The sequence below is a fragment of the Ascaphus truei genome, chromosome 11 (assembly GCF_040206685.1).
Source record: "Ascaphus truei isolate aAscTru1 chromosome 11, aAscTru1.hap1, whole genome shotgun sequence".
Lineage (NCBI taxonomy): Eukaryota > Metazoa > Chordata > Amphibia > Anura > Ascaphidae > Ascaphus > Ascaphus truei.
Window position 1 is genome coordinate 55,741,408 of NC_134493.1, and position 15,889 is coordinate 55,757,296.

Below are 15,889 nucleotides of genomic sequence, written 5' to 3' on the forward strand. Positions count from 1 at the left end.
AACTTTCTTGGACCTTTGGACTTGCCCCCAGTGGAGGGTGGAATTTAAGTGCTGCCCCAGCTGTGATTCTCCCGCTGCCTGTATATTGCTGAGATTTTTACCTTTGTTGGTAGATCCTATGCAGGACTAAGAGTGTTACACGTCTTACACGTTGTACATGACACGATTAGTAATTAGACACTGGTATAACTTATTTTAGCACTGTAAGTGTTGCACGTTTTACACCGGTCACTAACAGTTTTATTTTCTTTACATATTTTGCTCACACTGTGGAGTAGATCTACGAATAGTATTTTTTTGTTGGTTAAACTAAGAAAAGTGTGTGTGTTTGTTATGTGTTAGTACTGTACGTCTAAAGTACTGTTTAAATATAAATCATATTGTGAAAATATAACCTATATAATGAAAAGTCCGCGCTGTGTCGAATACATTTTTTATTTGATACGTAACCACTTCATTTTGAGCTATTAACAATCTTTTAAGAGTTGAATTCGGTGGAAGATTTTGACTCCGTCTCTCTTATTTGTAAGTACATACCATGAACTTCTATACACAAAGTACAGTCCCGTTCTGCGCCCCCAATATAGCCCTCTTTGATACTGCGGGTACAGATGGTTACATTTTAGGGTAACAGTTAATCGGCGCACACAAGCACAGTATGAGCCATGTGCCATGCTTAGTATACAGGCTCCTAAAGGTTTCCGTGGGTGGGTTGAACCTGATTCTATGATATGAAGCCAGGTGGCAAACGCATCTCCATCTGAACAGGACTCTTCAGTACAGGTATCTGGAATAATAAATGTGTAGGTTTGACGGGTTGTGTTTGTTGAATAAAGTTGAGATTAGGGAAGCCACTTGGCTCTGTGCCCATGAACGTCGTCACATCGAATGTGTTTTTTTGTATTTCCCCCCCCAGGCTGTGGATTGCACACTGGATTTGCCACTGGTCCCCTCTATCTTTGTGCCGCATTGTGAGAGGATAAGTGAAGTCACCCCACGTCTGCAGGTCATCGGCAGAGTTTGAGCAATTCCTGTTTCGCCCTAATCGTCTTATTCCACCGGGTTACACCCTTTCCTGTTCATCATCACGCCCCAAACCTGGATCTTTTCCTGACAACATTTCCTCGTGTTTTTGTTCTCTAAGTGGAATCTACTTTGCGCCTGCGCTTCATACACCTAAACGGGGAACTCTCATGACAAAGTCTCATTCATCTAACATACAGTAACTGAATTGAGCTGTGGCTATATACAGCAGTTATTTGTATCGTAATATTAATGTGCATTTTATTTTCTAAAAGCTGTATTATTTATTGTCTTTGAACACTATTATTGCAAATGACATATAGAATCAACCCATCTCTGATACCTCGCCGGCTTTTCTACCTCGGGTTATTTTAGCAATCGAGGTGTTCTCAAACGTATAAATACCGTGGTTTATTTGCATTATTTATCTAGCATGTGGATGTGTTTCTCAGACAGTTTTACAGTCATGGGGTAGAGAGTGAAGAGAGAGAATATTTATTCAAATATTTATTTGTGTAATTTGTGTTCACACAAAGAAGAGTCTTGACAAATGTTGGCAGGTCTCTACACACTTCTGTGAATAATTCCCTAAAAAATGTCAGGACCTACAATGTGCCTGTACATTTCTCCAGTACCAATACGGCTACTATAACTTTGAGAATAGAGAGAATCCCCTGAGACATGGGCAGAGAGAGTCACACCAATGTAACAGAGTTCTTTCTCCTTGGTTTTTCTGACTTATCACCCTCACTTCAGGCTGCCCTCTTCACTTCTCTCCTCTCGGCCTACGTTCTCACATTGTTAGGCAATGGCCTTATCATTCTGGCGGTGACTCTTGATCCTCTTCTGCACCACCCCATGTACTTCTTCCTGAGGAACCTGTCATTACTGGAGCTCTGCTTCACCACTGCCACTGTCCCCAAGACACTGGAGAACTTCCTGTCGGCGGAGAAGTCCATCTCCTTCCTGGGTTGTGCTGTCCAGATGTATGTTTTCTTCGCCATTGGGGTATGTGAGTGCATTTTTCTTGGGGTGATGGCCTTTGACCGTTATATGGCCATATGCTACCCTCTCAGATACATGTCTGTTGTGACCAGAAAGCTGTGTTATCAGCTGACTATCGGCTCATGGGTGGGAGGATCCCTAGTATCCTTGGGGCAAACCAGCTTCATCTTCAGCTTGCCCTATTGTGGTTCTAACCACATTGACCATTTCTTCTGTGACATCCCCCCCCTGCTCAGCCTGGCCTGTGCCGACACCTTCAACAATGAACTCTCTGTTTTTGTTGCTTGTGCCTTGGGGGCTGGGATCCCATTCCTGCTCATCCTCTGCTCCTATATCAACATCCTGGCCTCCATATTCCGCATGCACTCCTCTGAGGTGAGGCGCAAAGCATTGTCTACATGTGGCTCCCACCTTGTGTCTGTCACCCTATTCTATGGCACAGCCATGTTTGTGCACCTGCGCATACGGACACGTGGTTCTTCTGGCAAAGATAGGATGGTGGCCCTCTTCTACTGCATTGTAATACCCACCATTAACCCTCTGATCTACACCCTGAGGAACACCGACATGAAAACTGCGCTAAGAAAACTTATCTCGCGGACTTTGAAGAGTTATTCTGACATGTAAAAAGGATCAGTTATTAAAGAGCGTGTCTCTGCTTATCAGCGGCTACTGTTATTCTGGGTGTTAAAAGGTTTGGATCTGATTCCAATCGTTAAATCCGATTAAATGATCTTCCGCTCATTATAATATAACATTTGGTCAGTGATATAACTCATAGTGGCTGCTTAGACGTAATGTCTTCCCCTGGGATGCCGTGAAGTGGCGTGTAAATAAAAAGCAGCGTTACTGTGGGTGTGTAAATAAAAAGCAGCGGTACTGTGGGTGTGTAAATAAAAAGCAGCGGTTCTGTGGGTGTGTAAATAAAAAGCAGCGGTACTTTGGGTGTGTAAATAAAAAGCAGCGGTACTGTGGGTGTGTAAATAAATAGCAGCGTTACTGTGGGTGTGTAAATAAAAAGCAGCGGTACTTTGGGTGTGTAAATAAAAAGCAGCGGTACTGTGGGTGTGTAAATAAATAGCAGCGTTACTGTGGGTGTGTAAATAAAAAGCAGCGGTACTGTGGGTGTGTAAATAAAAAGCAGCGGTGCTGTGGGTGTGTAAATAAAAAGCAGCGTTAATGTGGGTGTGTAAATAAAAAGCAGCGTTACTGTGGGTGTGTAAATACAAAGCAGCGGTACTGTGGGTGTGTAAATAAAAAGCAGCGGTGCTGTGGGTGTGTAAATAACAATGTAGTTTTGGGGTAAGGGAGAGAGAGGGGGGGACTCTTGCTACAGTCTATAGTTTTTAGGTGGTGCCAGTGTATAGATAAAGGAGCAACAGAAACTTGCCAAAGCAAGTAAAAAAGACCCCTTTAGGTACAGCACTCGCCAAAGAATGTGGGTAGATGAGGAAATTAAAACGTAACCTTTAATGGTCTTGATAGTTAAAATAATATTGGACAAAACACTACTAAACAAACAGCACGAACACCCCCACGATCTCGAACGTAATGATACAAAAAATTAAATTAGTTCTCTCTTGTCTGGTCTCTGTAAATAGAACTAAGGGCCAGACAATAGGGTTATGCGGGTGAAAATTGAGCAATAGCGCCACCTAGCTAGTGACTCTCTTTATCTAATGTATATACATTAAGGCTGCGTCCCCACTGAGCTCGCTGAGCGGGCGGCGCTTGGCGAGGTGACTTGCATATATATATATATGCAAGTCCCTGCTCACGCATTGCGCGCGCGGGTATGCGCGTGCACACACGCTCACCGGCGCTTAGGTAAATACATTTTTCGTACTTACCAGAGCGCTCAGCGTCCCCCTCGCCCTCCCCCCCCCACCCGCGAGCGCTTGCAAAAATTTAAAGGCCACCTGGCGTTCATGCTTGGAGATCTCTCCAAGCATGAGCGCGCTCAGCGCCAGCGGGGACAAAGCGTAAGGAGTAAATGCCATACATAAATAAATGTTTGGAAATTTGTACGGAAACTCCAGCATATGATTGATATAGGTGGTGGAATCGGGCCCCTTATGACCCAGCTATGGGGTTAATTAGCCCCTCTAGAGAGAATAGTGATAATTAAAATGGGCAACGCAAGTGATGTGTCCTGATATGACTCAGGGCTGGCTACAATGTAGCTCAAAAAACTTTTTAGAGGTTTAATAACCACAGATTGAGACATCTAACTAAACACCTGATGTCCCTAGGCACCTTGATTAAACAGTTGTTGTTTGTACACAAAAAACTGAATCTCTAGAGTGCTAGTTGTGTGATCAGTTTGGTGTATTCCTGAACACCTCTTAGTAATGCTGAATCACATTTAAAATATATTGTCATTAATACTCTATTGAGAACTGATTGCGTTTTCAGCTGGTGTATTCATGAACACCTCTTGAAAATGAAACCACATATATAATTGTTCAATTAGCACAAAGGGAGGGTTTAAATGCAGAAACAAAAATTCCCAGGCCTGTGTATATAGAGCACTGCTAAGTAAATGTTCAATACACTATCCTACTCAGTAAGGTGTATGGGTAAACGCTGCAGGCCTTTGCCATAAGCCGAGAGGGTAGAAGTGTGTGAATACTTTACACTATATACAAAAGCAGTGCTAACAATGTATCTAAAGTTACTAGTTTGTAGTAAATGCTCTCTCCTGCTCAGCTTGGTGTATTCATGAACACCACAGAATTTAACAAAAGATGAGCAGGGTGTTTGCAATGGTAAGTGTGTATATTGAAATGATTCTGCATGGAGGAGCTGGCACTTAGTAATGCACCCAAATGTATGCTTCGTGAATGTGGCAAGTGGGTATACTAAGTAACAAGCATACAGTAGGTAATTGCTTGATTTCAGTCAGAGCTAATTCTCCCTCCTCCCACCTCTAAAGACTATTGGAGTGACGTCACAAGGCAGCGCCCACCGACGATCGTTTCGTGTCTCTTTGGACACTTTCTCAAGGTGGGTGTATAATAAAAAGCAGCGGAACTGTGGGTGTGTAAATAACAAGCAGTGATGCTGTGGGTGTGTATATAACAAGCAGCGGTACTGTGGGTGTGTAAATAAAAAGCAGCAGTACTGTGGGTGTGTAAATAACAAGCAGTGATACTGTGGGTGTGTATATAACAAGCAGCGGTACTGTGGGTGTGTAAATAAAAAGCAGCAGTACTGTGGGTGTGTAAATAACAAGCAGCTGTACTGTAGGTGTGTAAATAACAAACAGCGGTACTCTGGGTGTGTAAAGACCAAGCAGCTATACTGTGGGTGTGGAAATAACAAGCAGCGGTACTCTGGGTGTGTAAATAACAAGCAGCTGTACTCTGGGTGTGTAAATAACAAGCAGCGGTACTGTAGGTGTGTAAATAACAAGCAGCGGTACTGTGGGTGTGTAAATAAAACATAAAATGGTCACGGGAAATGTTACAGGGCAGTAGAGGCTTTTTCTCTAATATCTCAGGAGATAATATACACATTAAATCATGAGGCAGAAACCCCATTATTTCCTATGAACAGGACAGGTTTTTATCCCTATGAAACGTAAATGTTTGGCAGATATCCCCACTACATATTGTATGCTGCAGCATAACAAGAAAGGCAGGAATCACTGCACACAGCAGAATAACAGGAACAGAATAAACGCTCATTGGGAGGTGTCGAGATTAATAAGACTATCAGATATTATATTATTATCCCACGCGCCTTTAAAGATGCCGTCCCACCTAGGGCCAAAATAAATCAGCGGCAGAGTTATATCTGGGGAACAGACACATTTCTTTATAGTATCACACGCCGAGAAATATTGTGATAACATTTATTAGATGAGATGAGAGACGCGGTGAGATAAACACTTGTCTGACAAACATTCTCATGGAGAAGCAGGAATATGTTATTCTGCATAATACAATTCTTATATTATAAAGCATTTCCATTTACTGACACAGCACAAAACATATATGTGTAATGGGTATACGCTTCTATATTACTTCTATACACTCGCTCCCAGAACAGGAATTAAACAAAGATTAAACAATCAGATATCCCCAGGACAGGTATATGAGATAATATATTTATACATTACATTGCAGTAGTGAAGGGGCCCCCCTGGGTAACTGATTTCCCCCCCCTTTCTCTCCCTCGCTCATTGAATCCCCTCCCAGTATATTCTTATTTCCATGTACTATATTATATATACTATTTCTATGTACTATATTATATATATACTATTTCTATGGGTTTCCCCTGCTGGGCCGGGATCAGTACTCCTAGCTCCGGATTCTGACCCAGCCATTCTTACATACAAAGAACGCAGCATGAAGAGGCTCAGTGAAGGTGGCAGTGAAAGTGTGTAAGTGTTTGATCGGGTCACACAGCTGATAAAAGGACAGCCGCCCAGCATCATAGTCCAGGTATATTCCTAATCTCTGCAAGGGAGACTCAAAACATACATGATTTTGTTCTGAGCCATGTACCGCGAAATTAATGTCACCCCACATTCGCAAACACCAGGACTTCTTATTAGATCCGAACCAGGACTGACGTCCTTTCCTGTCTATACTGGGATAGGAAATCCCTACCCTGCAGCTCCCGGATTCACTGATCTCCACTTCCCAGTAATGTTGTCCTGAGGAAAAACTCCTGGTGCTTAAAACCTGAGAAGACACAAATCTCTCTGGTGTATTTGGGCGTAACTGGTTTCTTACTGAGCAGGATACAGTTTTTAGGTCGCCTGATACAGATACATTATTAGCAGCTGTATTTACATCCAGTAATATGTCTGAAGCCTCCTGCATATAGAACCCGCTCTTTACTTTTAGATCAGTCACAATATCAGCAAATCTCTGTAAAGGCAGTGAGATTAGAAACTCATTCAAATCCCCTACATCAGGGACCTTATTATCCTCTCTCTCTCCCTCCTCAGCATCACAGAAGTCAGCATTGTCTGATTCCCGTCCTTGTAAGACAGTTAATGGATCAGTGATGTTGCACAGCTCCTCAATGTGAAGCATCTTCCTGGACAGCTCGTCCTTCTTTATTTCCAGCTGCTGGATTAGATCAGAGACTCGGAGAGAAACCTGCTCTTCCTGCCTGGTGATCTCACTCAGGATTCGCTTCTCTAGGACTTCCAGCTGTTCCCTGATGTCCCTAATCAGGGCAGTGACTCGGTCTGTTACCCCAGCTGCTTTTTCTTGTGTTTCTCTCCTGCGTTCCTGCAGACTCTGGGCCCTTTTCTCAGTCTCCTCTCTCACTGAGGTCAGTTTCTCCAGAACATTTCTCAGTTTCTCCTTCTCCTTCTCCGAGGCCTCATTCAGCGACTCCACGTGGTGTCCCCTGTGCTCCCCAAACACACAGCAGGACACGCAGATACAGGCAGCGTCCTCAGTGCAGTAATACTTCAGGATCTCCTTGTGGACGGAGCATTTCCTGTTCTTTAAGGAAGTGGTTGGCTCAGTTAAGACGTGTTCCTCTGACTTGCTGTGTTTCTTTAGGTGTTTATCACACAGGGAGGCGTCACACAGCAGACATGTTTTAGCAGCAGGTACAGAGAAGTCACAATAAGTGCAGAAGATCACACCCTCCTCCTGCTCTGTCTGAGTAGAAAGGAAACGCTCCGCTATGTTACACAGCTTCAGGTTCCTCTGCAGTGCAGGACGCTCCTGAAACTCTGCTCTGCATTCAGGACAGGTATAAAGTCCAGATCCCCCCTGGGAATCCCACACACTCACAATACAGTCCTGGCAGAAGTTATGCCCACATCTCAGCATTACAGGCTGGGTATAAATGCTCAGGCAGATGGAGCAGTTTAGCTCCTCTCTCAGATCAGCAGACGCCATGCTTGGAAGCAGCAACAGGAAACAAAACTCTTATTATTCAGCACACAGGGGGCGGAGATTATTACTCAGCCCAGCTATGTGGCTGTTAACCCTGTACGTTCCTGGCTGCAGTATCATGTAATACAGGGGTGCATAAACTTTTTGCGCTCCCCCGCCTGCTGCCCCCGGTGCTCACGCCCCCCTTACCTCCATTCCCTGCATGAAATGACGCCGCGGGGTCGTGACGTCACGTCTGAATCTCGGTAAGTAATAAGTTGCAGAGGCCTCACGCGATCCTCCGCCATTTAATTTAAAAGCCGTGGGGAAGAACGGGGGGCCTCTGCAACTACCGCGCCCCCCTACAAAAATCTCGTGCCCCCCAGTTTGCGCACCGCTGATGTAAGCCCTGGAGCCACAGGGGCGACATGGCTGCGGGTCCGTATGACCTGTAGCCCGGCCAAATGGATTATGTTTAAGGGCAAATAAATTCTCGATCAGATGTGGCTGGAGAAGAGGACAGCGAGGGGTTAAGTGATGAGAAGGCTGTGTGAGGGAGGGGAGAACAAGGGGGGAATGAGATGGGAGGAAGGGAAATATTTTAGTGGTTCGGGATCTGAGCAGGTGGTAACAGATTGTTGGCTTTAGAAAATGCAGGGACCTGTGTTATTTATTTCCAAATACACTTTCGTGCTTTACATCTGAGTGCTGTCGTCTTTTCTGTCATTATCGCGTGTGGTAAAGTGTGTGTATATATATATATATATGTATATATATATATATATATATATATATATATATATATATATATATTAGCCCTGTCTCCCCCTCTCCCCCACTCCCAAAATATCTGGGAAATTCCAGCAGAACGGATTTGGATGGTTCCGCCCATCTCTTAGTTATTGATTTATAAAGTGTGTTACCAGGAAGTAATACATTAAGAGTTACCTCTCGTTTTCATGTATGTCCTGGGCATAGAGTTATGATGACAGATACATGGTTACAAATACACAGTTACATCAAATGAGCAGGGTTATACATTATATACAAGACATTGCATGCACAGTAAGAGATAATCATAACAAGAATCACTGTACAGAGTGATATACAAGTAAAATAGCAAAAGTGCATTAAAAGGTGAGAAGAATAAAAAGGCAGATCGTTTGAAATTCTTTGATTTCTATTCCTTCTTTGAGAGTTTGAAGTATGAAACAGATGCCACATACAGTAAGACTCATTCTGACAGTAAAAGAATGTTCTGTAGATATTGTTACGTGGGAAGAGTATTTTAAGTAAAGTGGGTGTGTTCGGATTTATAGTTATGTCTAATAACTCTCCTTCTAGAGGAGAAAAGAGGTCTAATGTCAAAAATAGAAAAGTGGTTATTTAGACAAAATCGACGTTTTGATCCATAACGTGGATCTTATCAAGATGTGATGTTAGCCCATAGCCTGATATACATGATATGGGATAAAACACCTGTGTGGTGCACAACTTTACATAATCCCCAAATCAAGCGTCATTGTATTTTCAATCCATGATTTTTGCATCAGTATGTGAATTTAACTATTTAGATGCTGTGCAAAAAGATAGACTACAAGGAGAAAAAGGGGGAAAACTAAGGGAAAGGGAATTGTGTGTGTTAAAGCAAAAATCAAAACCCTAAATAAACTATCTACACATAGACACAAACAAAACCTTGAAACTGTTAATATATATATATAGCTAAATAATGTGAATTGGTGAAAATCTCTTAAATCATTAACCTAAAAGTAACTTAACAGAGAACTTATAAACACAAACAATTGCAAACTCTTAAAGAACCAGGCTAACAACATCACTCCGTGCAACGACAGTAGTATAAGTTAAAGGCTCCTGTCTGGCAACAGTGTAGTCACATACTTTGTCAATGTTCCACAGATATTTATCAGCAGAATATGTACTTGTTAAACAAGAAATTCTACTTCTGTTTTTCGCAGGATGCATCTTCACAAGGAGTATAAAGTAGTTAACCCTTTAATTTATATACACAAAGCATAGCCATATCAAGGTCAGAAATAAAGACACAAGTCTTGTGAAGAGACCTAATGCCCACATTTTAATTTAGTGTATAATTTATTATAGTATTCTGTTTATATTACCCCTTTGTAGCCCTTTTTAGTCAGCTAGTCATAGAAACCATTTTAATTACCCTTTAATCATCTAGTTTAGCTTGTTTTGGCTTATCTTGCCTATGTGTATAACATGGCCAACATGTTGACCATTCTATACTGTACATAACACCATCCTGGACCAGGTGATAAAATATCAAACTTTTTTCCTAACAGGTGTGAAGCCGGGGTTCCCCAGAGCTGAACCCCCTTAATATCAGCTCCAGGGACCCCAGCTTCCTGAGATACACACCTCCATAAGGGGTGCATTTATCTCTCTGCAGTTTAAATTCCCAGTCACGGCCCCCGTCACCGGGACATTTAAACTGAAGAGAGATACCAGCACCCCCTACGGAGATAAGTATCTCTGGAAGCCGGGTGTCCCAGAGCTGAAATGAATGGGGTTCAAACCAGCTTCAAACCTATTTTGTTTTTCCGCCCATCCCTAGTAACTGACACATTTCTTTACAATATTCACACACCTAGAAATATTGTGATAACATTTATTAAATGAGATGAGAGACACGGTGAGATAAACACTTGTCTGACAAACATCCTCAGGGAGAAGCAGGAATATGTTATTCTTCATAATACAATTATTATATTATAAAGCATTTCCATTTACTGACACAGCACAAAACATATACAGGCGGTGCTCGGTTATCCGTCGCAATCCGTCCCGCAAACCGCCGTCGGATAGAAAAACGTTGCATTGCAAACCCAATGTTAATCCGTGGCAGCGAGCGTCGGATAACGAGTTCCGACGGCGGATAATGCGTTCCGCGGAATGCATTATTTGGCGTCGGATAATCCGCTCGTTGTATTGCGGACCGACGGATAGCGAGGATAATATATGTAATTGGTTAATGCTTCTATATTACTATATTCTTTATTATATCTATACGCTTGTTCCAAGAACAGTCATTTACGACAAATCAGATGTCTCCAGGACATGTATGTAGGATAATATACTGTACTTTATGTATACATTGCATTGCAAAGATTTACCCTCTGGGTAACGAATTAATATATAAGTATATAAACTGGTTATTTTCCCCTTTTCTCTCTGTCGCTCACTGAATCCCTCCCAGTGTATTCTTATTTCTCTGTACTATATTATATATACTATTTCTATGGGTTTCCCTGCTGGGCCAGGATCAGTGTTCCTAGCTCCTGATTCTGACCCAGCCATTCTTATATACACAGAATGCAGCATGAAGAGGCTCAGTGAAGGTGGCAGTGAAGGTGTGTAAGTGTCTGATCGGGTCACACAGCTGATAAAATGACAGCCGCCCAGCATCATACTCCAGGTATATTCCTAATCTCTGTAAGGGAGACTCGGGATATATCTGTTTTCGTTCTGAGTCATGTATCACTGAATGATTTTGAACCGACATGCGCAAACACCAGGACTTCTTATTATTTCCAATGATGGACTGATTTCTTTCCCTCTCTATACTGGGATAGGAAATCCCTACTCTCCAGAGCCCTGATTCACTGATCTCCACTTCCCAGTAATGTTGTCCTGAGGAAAAACTCCTGCTGCTTAAAACCTGAGCAGACTCAAATCTCTCTGGTGTATTTGGGCGTAACTGGTTTCTTACTGAGCAGGAAGCAGTTTTCAGGTTACCTGATACAGATACATTATTAGAAGCTGTATTTACATCCAGTAATATGTCTGAAGCCTCCTGCACAAAGAACCCGCTCTTTGCTTTTAGATCAGTCACGATATCAGCTAATCTCTGTAAAGTCAGTGGGATCAGAACCTCATACAAATCCCCTACAGCAGGGAACTTATTATCCCCTCTCTCTCTGTCCTCATTATCTCCCTCCTCAGCATCACAGAAGTCAGCATTGTCTGATTCCCGTCCCTGTAAGACAGTTAATGGATCAGTGATGTTGCAGAGCTCCTCAATGTGAAGCATCTTCCTGGACAGCTCGTCCTTCTTTATTTCCAGCTGCTGGATTAGATCAGAGACTCGGAGAGAAACCTGCTCTTCCTGCCTGGTGATCTCACTCAGGAGTCGCTTCTCTAGGACTTCCAGCTGTTTCCTGATGTCCCTAAACAGGGCAGTGACTCGGGCTGTCTCCCCAGCTGCTTTTTCTTGCGCTTCCCTCATGTGTTCCTGCAGACTCTGGGCTCTTTTCTCAGTCTCCTCTCTCACTGAGGTCAGTTTCTCCAGAACATGTCTCAGTTTCTCCTTCTCCTTCTCCTTGGCCTCATTCAGCATCTCCACCTGGTGTCTCCTGTGCTCTCCGGTCAGACAGCAGGACACACAGACACAGACAGCATCCTCAGCGCAGTAAAATTCCAGGACCTTCTTGTGGATGGGACATTTCCTGTTCTTTAAGGAAGTGGTTGGGTCAATTAAGACGTGTTCCTCTGACTTGCTGTGTTTCTTTAGGTGTTTATAACACAAGGAGGCGTCACACAGCAGACAGGTTTTAGCAGCAGGTACAGAGGAGTCACAGTAAGTGCAGAAGATCACAGCCTCCTCCTGCTCTGGCTGAGTAGAAAGGAAACGCTCCACTATGTTACACAGCTTCAGGTTCCTCTGCAGTGCAGGACGCTCCTGAAACCTTTTTCTGCATTCAGGACAGGTATAAACTCCAGATCCCTCCTGGGAATCCCACACACTCACAATACAGCCCTGGCAGAAGTTATGGCCACATCTCAGCATTACAGGCTGGGTATAGATTCTCAGGCAGACGGAGCAGGTTAGCTCCTCTCTCAGATCAGCAGACGCCATCATTGAAAGCGTAACAAGAAATGAAACTTAAATTCTCTTTCCACTGATACAACCGGTGGGACGTGTTACTTTTATTCAACACACAGGGTGCGTTTATTACTCAGACAAACTATGCTACTGATAACTTTGTAAATTCCTAGCTGCAATATCCAGTATGTGGAATGAGATTATGTATAAGAATTCGCAGCATCTCACCTTTCTGTGCTCACATGAGGTGTTTAGTCCCATGTGACAGAGGTGTAGCACCTCAGGCGATAAGTAACCTTTTAAGTGACCTGTGTGTTATAAAACTAAGAATTGTCCTACAGTTCTTCCTGGCAGACACAGGGTTAAGCTTCCTGCTCACTAGCAAATGTCTCATAGAAAATCTAATTTAGACCCTGGAGCTGTGAAACCCCTCAGATAAATGTGATCTTCAAAGGTCTAGTGAGTCTGAGCACCTAGCCTCCAACCCAGCATCCAAAGGGTTAATAACCACACTCTCACTCCCCTGCCGGTAACCCTAAGACGTTTCCACTGGCCTCCGGCAGGCCCCTCCACCCTCTGAGCCTTCAGGCAGGCAGACAGCCAGACACACACACACCTCTCTATTGTGGCCCTCAGGCCCATAACTATAGCCTCAGGCCCATACCTCTTCCTCCTCCCCCCAGGCCCATAACTACACCTCAGGCCCATAACTGCCCTTCTAATTTTTTTTGCAAGTAAGATATTATTTTATCCTGAATGTCAGCTGCCTTCTCTACAGGCAAGTTATATAATTCAGAGTTAAAGGGTCTACATTATTCCCTTATCTGCCTTGGATCATACATAGTCAGCTCACATTTTTATTTCAGTGAGTAATATGAACTTGACTCCGTTCCTTTTTAATCTCATGCTAGCAGTTTATCTGCCTTGTCCCCTTTCTCATAATACCTGTGCTTGGTCCATAACATCTTATTTTCTATTTGTTATATTTAATAACAATTTAAGCTGCACCCGGAGATCTATTAATTTAAGAGCTGCTTAAAAAAAGATTGTTTGTTGTGATTCCTTATCATGAATTTTATATACTAATATCCGTCTCTCGAATAACATTTGCCTCCTTTCAAAATATGCTAATTTGATCAGTTCTCCCCTGATCACACATTTGTCAGCGTCTCAATGATTAGCCTCTGATGTATTTCAGGACGATTATTATGAATGAAGTCTTTCATTGCAATCCTTATCTTTTCTGAGATACCTGGGTTCTTTAGCAAAGATTCATCCAATCTACAAGACCAGTTTGGTCTCACGCTCCCTTCAGCTAATAACGTAATTTCAATAGGCGCATGGTCAGATCATGCTCTCTCTCTCTATATCCGTTCAGTCCCAGAACGATTCTCGGCCACTCTATGGATCAGTGTGATCCATGTCTTCCGATATCTCACGGCTTCTTTCAATTCTGCTCAGTCCAGTATCTTTATTGTTGGTATCTAGCCAGCGAGTTCTTGGGCGGCCTCTTCCGCCACCGATAATTCCAAGCATGACGTCCTTCTCCAGCGACTTGCTTCGCATGATGTGACCAAAGTAGGAGAGCTTTTGCCTTGTTATCTTGGCCTCCAGTGAGATTTTCGGTTTGATCCGTTCCAGAACGGCTTGGTTCATTATTCTGGCTGTCCATGGAATGCGTAGCAGATGTCTCCAGCCCCACAATTCAAATGCATCGATCTTTTGCCTGCCTTTCCCAGAGTCCAGGTTTCGCAGCCATACGTTGCTAGTGGGAAAACGATCGCACTGACCAATCTGCATTTAGTTGCCTGGCTTATGTCTTTACGCTTCCAGATGTTGTTCATACTGACCATCGCATTTCTTCCAAGTGTCAGCCGTGTCTTGATCTCAGGGGTGCAGTCGCCATCGCAATCAATTTTGGAGCCAAAGAAGATGAAACCTTTAACCCACTTCAATTTCTTCATTATTGATCTTAATATTAACGTTTGCATTTTTTGCTGTTGTCATGATCTTTGTCTTAATGTTCAGGCGCAATCCAACCTTCTCAGTTTCTTCAGACCATACAATAGGTCCCATTTTAATGTCTTTAACTTTCTCTAGGTAGCTCCGATCTATCAGGAAATCTATCCTGGTATATACTCTGTGGGCATTGGAGAGAAAGGAATAGTCCCTGACCTTCCTGTGCCAAACATGAGAAGAATTTATTACTGATTGTGTTTGCTTCCTAGCCACGATGTTTGCCCAACTGAACAAACAAGTCGGAGATTCAAAGCCAAATGAAAGTTTCCCCCACCACTAGACACCCTTCCTTGAACTCTTCAGTGAGCAGCCTTACAAGAAATTCTCGTTGCCCTGTGTTTGGGGCATAGACATTGACAAAAGTATATATTATTTTTGGATAGAACCTTTCAGCAGAATGTACCTCCTATCTTATCTTGTGGCCAATGTATGGAAGGGCAACTTCTTATTGACAAGTACAGTATATCCACTCCATGTTTTTTTTAAACTCTGGCAGAACTGAAGTAACTCTGGTTGAAAGGATGATCTGTAAATCTAGGGATATTTAACTTTTTGTTTGAAACATGTCTCTTGAACAAGTACTGTGTCCCCCTCCCCGCTCTCTTAAATTCAGCCAGAGATAGTTTTATTTTCTTTACCAAATTTACATCCTTTGCATTTAAAGATACCAGTTTAAAGAACACATTAGGTTTTGGTATTGGGGGGCAATCCGAATGAAGAATTCACTCTTATCTGGCTACTTTAAGAAACCTCTCCGAGAAAGGAAATCTCTTCTTCACTACTCGGGAGTCAGCAGAAAGACACCTAGTGGGCCCCAGTTCCTCTCGTGGTTCCCAGATACCGGACATCAGAGTCTCTCTAACCTTCCCTCACTGCGCTCACAGCCTGAGACTGTATGATGAGCTGCATGGGGAATCCTAATGGGAGCGCAGGTCTTCTAGACCAAAATGTACTTAATCAAGATCAAGACACAATAAGCACGTGTGATATAGTACATGATGGGTACATGCCGCCTGTTGGTTATATGTCATACTTTTTCATTTAGCCATGTTTATTATTTTTACTTAATAACCCTGACAAAGCCAACCCCCAATTAGTTATTTGAGTAACATAAGCAATTAAC

The 15,889-nt window shown here is 42.9% G+C and overlaps 3 protein-coding genes across 3 annotated transcripts; 1 reads left to right on the forward strand and 2 right to left on the reverse strand.

Annotated features, from left to right (window-relative positions):
• The first annotated feature begins 1,563 nt into the window (after positions 1-1,563).
• LOC142463553 (olfactory receptor 10C1-like) lies at positions 1,564-2,706 on the forward strand. The gene has a single exon (XM_075566444.1). It carries the CDS (start codon positions 1,705-1,707, stop codon positions 2,653-2,655), a length of 951 nt encoding a protein of 316 aa, XP_075422559.1. The 5' UTR covers positions 1,564-1,704; the 3' UTR covers positions 2,656-2,706.
• Positions 2,707-6,193: 3,487 nt separating this feature from the next.
• On the reverse strand, positions 6,194-7,943 carry LOC142463551 (E3 ubiquitin/ISG15 ligase TRIM25-like). Its single transcript, XM_075566442.1, has one exon. The coding sequence runs from the start codon at positions 7,902-7,904 to the stop codon at positions 6,336-6,338; it is 1,569 nt and encodes a 522-aa protein (XP_075422557.1). The 5' UTR covers positions 7,905-7,943; the 3' UTR covers positions 6,194-6,335.
• Positions 7,944-10,361: 2,418 nt separating this feature from the next.
• On the reverse strand, positions 10,362-12,941 carry LOC142463555 (E3 ubiquitin/ISG15 ligase TRIM25-like). The gene is given in 2 exon segments (XM_075566447.1): positions 10,362-11,292; positions 11,295-12,941. Coding segments are annotated over 2 exon segments (1,527 nt in total). The 5' UTR covers positions 12,784-12,941; the 3' UTR covers positions 10,362-11,254.
• Between the last annotated feature and the right edge of the window lie 2,948 nt (positions 12,942-15,889).

Excerpts from the sequence above, each read along its gene's own strand:
- LOC142463553 (XM_075566444.1), top strand. The coding sequence starts at position 1,705 with ATGGGCAGAGAGAGTCACACCAATGTAACAGAGTTCTTTCTCCTTGGT.
- LOC142463551 (XM_075566442.1), bottom strand. The coding sequence starts at position 7,904 with ATGGCGTCTGCTGATCTGAGAGAGGAGCTAAACTGCTCCATCTGCCTG.